The sequence below is a fragment of the Chenopodium quinoa genome, unplaced genomic scaffold, assembly GCF_001683475.1.
Source record: "Chenopodium quinoa cultivar QQ74 unplaced genomic scaffold, ASM168347v1, whole genome shotgun sequence".
NCBI lineage: Eukaryota > Viridiplantae > Streptophyta > Magnoliopsida > Caryophyllales > Amaranthaceae > Chenopodium > Chenopodium quinoa.
The window spans coordinates 5,465,468-5,472,400 of record NW_018743175.1 but is presented as its reverse complement, the minus strand read 5'-3'; the positions used below and the strand labels follow the sequence as shown (position 1 = coordinate 5,472,400).

Sequence of the window (6,933 nt, the reverse complement as noted above, 5' to 3'; positions counted from 1 at the left end):
AGCACAATCACCATTGTCCCTAGTTGACAATGCATATCAAATGATGATTAACACCGAGAGATTGCGGGTTCGAGATGGGAAACCAAAAGAAAAGGTCATGGCGTTTAAGGTGGAGTCCCGTGCTAAAGAAGAATTGAAGGATGGTGGCCGACCTTTTTGCACTCATTGTAATCGTATGGGGCATTGGAAGAAGGGGTGTAATAAGATCATCGGTTTCCCGAAAGGATGGGATGAGAATCGGAAAGGAGGAAGGGGCCGTGGTAGAGGCGGCTCTAGTACTCGTGGAGGTAAAGAAGGCTATGGTCGTGGAAATATTAATTGTCTATTGGTAAAAGTTATTGAAAAATAATTAAATTATGGAAAAAGACGTTGTAACTAGTGTAACGATGTATTACAAAAGTAAAAAAAAAAAATGTATGTGAATAGTGCATACTTCAAAGTGATTTAAATATAAAAAAGGGAAAAATAGTATTTAGGTTGATAAGGCATAAGGGTTACTCAAGTTCAAATTACAACTGAAATTAGTTTTGATAAGACCTAATGAATTTATTTAGTGAAAATCAGTTGAATAATATATACCCTATTAAGATGATATAATAAAGTACTCGTATAAAGTTTAAGATAAGTGAAATCTAGATTAAGAGAACACTGTCTTAGTGGAATCCATATCAAAATCTGACATTCTTCGCGAGAACTTGTGAACCTTTTCACCAGTCACATTGGACAAGGAAGATTCTAAAATGAAAGCCAACATTAAACCATTATATTGATCCGGTGATTCTAAGAAGATAACTTGTAAGGAGATAAATGAATTTGTTTAATTCTATTCAAGAAGATACTTTGGGACGGTTTGAGTTCACACATTTACAATCTCAATCTAAATCTAAATCCATCTAATTTTAATCCAACTCTAAAAAACTATATAATCTTAACCTAATATCCTACATGCATATATGTAAACAATTTTTCTCTTACTTAAGCTATGTTTTAATATATATAATAATATTACATTAATGTTTTACACAAATAGATGAAAAGCCGTTGCTCAATACCTCAATAGTAAATAACACAGAATCCTTGTTCTTGCAATCTCTGAAAACTATTGATGAGTGTTATATTGTGCAAAAAACTCCCTTCTACATGCCTTATCTTGGATAGTTGCACACATGATCATTGATCAGTACCTCAGGATGCTCCCGAAATTCATGTCATCATTATAATTTAATTTTGCTTTACCCCAAAATTTGAATTTACATAGGCTCAACTTGAAATACAAATATATATGGCCTATATTAGATTATCCAAGAAAATGCTCTTGCAATTCACTGAAATTCTATACTGTTACATATTTTATAACAGATGCGCGGAGCTTCTCCATGTATTCCGCAGCTTGCTTCTGTAAAGAAAATCAGTTTCAGCTTGTGTTAGCTTGCAAAATCTTATTCAAGCAGGGATTGATAAAATAAACATTCCTATGGACCAGACTATAGTCCAATCTTGAGCCAACTTTGAGATAATTTGGGTATATTGACACTTGGGCCTTAGACTTTTGTGCTCCCAATAATAAGATCAACTACCTTTTCTACATTAGCAATCAAACTAGTCTTTAGGTTCATGAAGTCAATGACTTGGTGGATAGGTCCAAGTCGGTCCGTGCTGAGCCTATACTGGCCCTTTGGCCACTTCTAGGTGAAGTGCATGGAAACAATAGTTGAAGGCCCTGCACTACCATTTAACATTATCAATAATCAATCAGCAGGATGCCTCAACATAGAACAAAGTTCAGAATCCTATCAAATTAGTTGTTCTGGTTCTGAAGTTTTGTTCTGCTACCAAAATTCAGTTTTTCTGATCCTGAACTTTTCTCCACCAAAGTAACTTCCCTACATAAATCACATGTTACTAGAGAATCCCAGCTAACATGTCTTCCAAATAGTGTTATAAAGTAAGGATCACCACCCAGAAAATGGCTTGGAAAATCGTTCATGTTTTATACATCTACTCATCATCTTATAAGCTAGACTAATGTAGCTTGTCCTGTTATCCACCGCTAATGGAATTTTGAATGAATGTCCAGGCTTGCATTCTACAAAGTAATTTTCAATGATTGAACAACTCATACCTGATCACTTCGATGTGCACTTGCTATGTTCTCATCGAGTAGAGTCACCAAGGACATATTTAGCTCATTAAGCTCAACCATCTCCAATAACTGCACAACAAGGACAATAATGACATATGATAAAGTATTCTTCACTAAGGGCCGATGTTTCATTCAGTATAGTACATACAGTAGAGTTTACGTCCTTGGAAGTGAAGATCTTTGTAAGACTTTGCTTTGCTTTAACAAGCTCACTCTGCATTTTATCATATGCTTCTGCATAACAGCAAAGGACCTAAACACATGAGTTAAACGTGCAAAGGACTATCGAAAATTCATCTAAGGTTAACATTAACAGACCTGTTGCTTCTGAAAGAGCCTTTTGCAACGCCTCCAATTCAATCAATCTGTCCTCCATTTCCTGCAGAAATAATATAAGTATAGATTAGTCCATCATACTTAATTTTGATGTCAACTACAGTATCAGGTATACTATATAAATTTTATTAAAAAATGCACCTCAGTTTTAGCCATAGCAAAACGAAGCTGGCCTATTTCAGATTGTAATTGTCTGAAAAATTCATCATTCAACCTGCAAATTTAGCAACAAGTATTATCGTTGTTATGTCTTAACTATGAAACATCTTCCATAAAGCAAGCAGTTTACAAAAATAAAAACATTCACACCCTAATATAGTACATGTGACAGCTTTCCGAACATCCTAAAATATTATTCACTACGAAAACAGCCTATTTTCCTAAAATTCACAAGTAACTTTCCTTGAGATAGAAAGAAGTCCAACATAAACATCATAATATATATCAACATATAACATCATTCACAAAAAGACAATTTTCAGCCATTAACAAAATATACGGAACTCACCTTGGCCTTAATCTAGCAATCTCATATTCAATCTCTTGAGCCTCAGTATCAAGAAAATACTCAATCAACTCCGTATCCGTATCCGGAATAACCCGAGACTGAAATCCATAATTCAACCCAATCCAACAATCATAAAACAAATAAAAATCAAACAAGATACTACCCCGTTAACAATTATTTGCAACAATTAAACATTTTTCTTCTCTACTACGGAGTTAGTAGAAAAAAACTTGAAATAAGTACAAGTAATTAGTAAGTAAACCTGACGAAGAGCTTCTCGACGTTCTTTTTCTTCTCTTAAATGACGTTCATAATCATCTTTAGCATCAGCATCTTTTTCAAATCGACGTTTGAATTCCAACCTGTCTATATGCCCTGTTTGGGCCGGTGTTTTGAATACCCCTTCTGGATCCTTCCTTTCCAAAAAAAAACATGCGTTGAATGGTGTAATTAATGCTCGATTATACTTACTAATACTATTCATTTTGAAGGTTTAACCAACTACTTTTACGACCTTAAGGCTGTATATATCATTTTCCGAAATCCGAAACAAATTAAAAGCGGAGAGAAAGGAAGAAGAGTTTACCCAAACACAACAAATTTTGGGCCTTGAAGGTACTTTGATTAAGTTAGGGAATGAGCGTAAGTGAGCAACTCCGAAGCTCAGAGCAGCCATTGATGATGATTTTAAAGATTGGTTTCTTTTTTTGAAACCTAAAGATTGGTTTCTTTGTTATCCAACTGACAGACTTTTTCTTATCCTTTCTAACTTTAGCTATAAATAAAATAAACTCCACTGATATTTATTGGACGGGCCCTGGCCCAGATAGGATTTGAGTGGGCCTAAAATATGGCCGACTTTGTGGGCTAAGATCAGGCTTTGTTGATATGGGTCCATAGTCCATTGAAGGGAAGAGGGTGGTTAATTCCTGATGGCCCTAATAAGTTAACGTTGACAAATCATCTTTAATAAAAAGAAAATTTGTCAGGAAAAACCTTTTAAATACCTCATTTTATAAGAAAAAACCTTTTAAAAGGATTTTTGTTTAAAAAACCTCCACGATCACTTTTTTTGTTAGATGAAACCTCCCTTCCCTTTTTCGGAATTGATTGAGGGTTTCAAGCGTTGACCCCTTATTTTCTCTACTTACACCCAAGTAAGTTTATATTTGTACTCCATCCATCTATCTTCCCTCTTATTTTCCTCTAAAGTAAATGTCCTATCTTTTCCCTCTCTCCTTTGCTTCTATGAAGGCTTTGCACTTCAATCACATTTGGGCTCTCTTTCTCTTTAAAGTAAGAGTAAATTCATCAAATTATTGCTGTAAATAGTATCAACATTGGGGTTTTTAAAATGCATTTCACTAACTCACCTTTCTACTTTTGTCAATGGCTAAAGGAAGAAGAAGAGGTTCGATTTCGTGGTTGTAGAATTGTAGGCCACAAAATAGCCAAAAAAAGGAGGGAAAATTACCCTAAACTTGGCTGTAAGTAGAGAAAATAAGGGGTCACTGCTTGAAACTGTCGGTCAATGCCGGAAAAAGGAGGGGAGGTTTCACCTAACAAAATAAGTGATTGTAAAGGGTTTTTTTTTAACAAAAATCCTTTTAAAAGGTTTTTTCTTGCAAAATGAGGCATTTAAAAGGTTTTTTCTGACAAATTTTCCTTAATTAAAATGCATAGAGTAAAAGTTTCATTAGTTGTACACTTGACTAACTGGAGGGCAGTAGTGCAGTACAATGAAAAAAGAGAGGAGGAACATTAGAAAATTTACAAAAAGAGTGAAATACAGATTAAGAGCATGTTTGGTTAGTGTATTTTTTGGGTTGTAAACGGATTTGGTTAAACCATTACCGTTATCGAGTGTTTAGTTAAGAAATTTGGTAACAATTACCTTTACTTAAGGGTAAAAGATTCCACCCATTTGTTAGTTTGTTACCACTCTAAATCCTGAGGTAATAAATACTCTTACCTTCCTCAAATATAAAAGAATTCCATTCCATAGCTAAAACCAAACAAATGAAAAGGTAATAGTTCATGATTCCTAACTCCCCTCTTATTTGTTTTCTTTTCACTTTGTTTCCATTGTTCTAATCAAACGGCCCTTGAGAGTTTCCAAAAAGTAGCCCTATTTACGTTTTCAAGAGAGCAACCTTAGAATTCACATTTGTAATTTTATCGCATTGTATATTTACATACTTCGAATAATTTCATTTTAATTTCAAATCATTTTTTTTTTTTTTTTGACAAAAGCAAATGATATTGATAAATCAGAGTTTACAATATACGAAATAAAACTTAAACCTTACTATATGGCTTTTAACATTTAAGTCATTCTAACTTTCAACACTAAAAACCAAGAAACATAACTGGAGTTGGCCGGAAAAGTTGCAATTCAAGACCTCTTTATAGGCCAAAGAGCGGATACCTACTTCAAAACCCAAAGAGAGCAGAGAGTATCGAAACTGTTTGATCATGGCTAGTTTAACTAAACCTAGTGGGATCAACTTATCACCACGTAAGGTCTTCAAACCGATCACATGGACATGTGACCTATCATTGCTAAGTTGTTCTTGTTTGCAAGAAAGCTTTAACAACGTCGAGGCTCGTGAAACCCCAAAACAAAGTTTGGGCGCCTGCTTCGGATAGAAAACATCAAGAGTAATGATCACAATGATCACTCCAATGAAAAGAGCAGATGACAACCATAATCATTCCACCATAAAACACACCACACTCTAGCCATGACCAACTTCTCATTCGTCCCCCATACAACGGTAACCCAAGTTACCTCTCTCAACACAACAACACCAAATCCCTTGACAAGGTATCCAAACTCCCTTCTCACACAACCATCCAATAAACTATAGCCAAAACAACCAGAAAACCAGGGCAACAACCAAGAAAGACTCAAATAAACCATACATGACTTTAAAAAATAAAGAAAACTCTGAATAGCAATAAAAACATACATACTTAAATTCAACGACCAAATCAGAGAGCCTCTTTCGGACCTTAAATCCGAAACCATAAAAGCAAAGAACCTCAAAACCCTAACCCTAACTTCACCCATCACGAAACACTCTTGACGGCGGCGTTAGGCCTAGCCTCCAGCGCAAGGACCCACGAAACCCTAACCCTAACTTTACCGTTTCCGTCACGGTCAAAATTACCAATGACCTTTATGACGGCGGCGTTAGGCTTAGTCCTTAGACCGCTTGTTTCGCCGGCGAAATTCTTTGAAAGTGAACCTTCCACTCTAAGGTGGGTAAACAGGGGCTACTCTAAATCTTCTAGCCAGATAAAGGGTCACAACCCCTTCAAGACCGAAAATAAGAGGATAAAAGAGAAGGGAAAAGGGCGACGAATCGGAGTTTGGAGCCGCCCCACAGCCGAACGAAACGGGGAAACGAGAAGGAAGAAGAGGAGGTGGAGAAGAGGAGGAGGACGGAGCCTCACCGCGGTGGCGCCGGAACTCTGATCCGGAGACAAAGAAGAAGAAGAGGGGGAACGAGAAGGGAGAAGATGAGGACGGAGCCTCGCCGGAAAAAGCAAATAAAAAAAGAGAGAGAAGGGAGGAAACTCGCCGGAGAAACGGCTGCGGCGCCGGATCTCTGGCGAGCACCTAGGTTTCCGGCGTCAAGCTTGTTTAGAGGAGGAGAGAGAACAGAGAGTTTTTGGGAGGATTGTTTTCAGACAGCTTCTTCTCACTCTCTACAAACTTTTTTTGGACAGTAAGTAAGAGAATTATTAAGCTATAATTTCAAATCATTTTGGTATTAAGTCCCTACATTTCAAAAATTATATTGGTCACATTATTGACCCCTTGCCCATCTTTCTTCAAGTTAATGTAGTTTTACATGATCGACATATCAATCTCTTTAAAGACACCATTTTACTTTTATGTACGTAGTACATTTTTTTTATTTTATTTTTTTGAAAGAAA

The 6,933-nt window shown here is 36.1% G+C and overlaps 1 protein-coding gene across 1 annotated transcript; it reads right to left on the bottom strand.

Annotated features, from left to right (window-relative positions):
* Positions 1-1,033: 1,033 nt before the first annotated feature.
* On the bottom strand, positions 1,034-3,743 carry LOC110732728. The gene is made up of 8 exons (XM_021912716.1): positions 3,574-3,743; positions 3,250-3,399; positions 2,988-3,085; positions 2,621-2,693; positions 2,462-2,522; positions 2,292-2,377; positions 2,123-2,212; positions 1,034-1,396 (listed from the first exon to the last, which is right to left on the bottom strand). Exons 1-8 carry the CDS (start codon positions 3,661-3,663, stop codon positions 1,334-1,336), a joined length of 711 nt encoding a protein of 236 aa, XP_021768408.1. The 5' UTR covers positions 3,664-3,743; the 3' UTR covers positions 1,034-1,333.
* Positions 3,744-6,933: the final 3,190 nt, after the last annotated feature.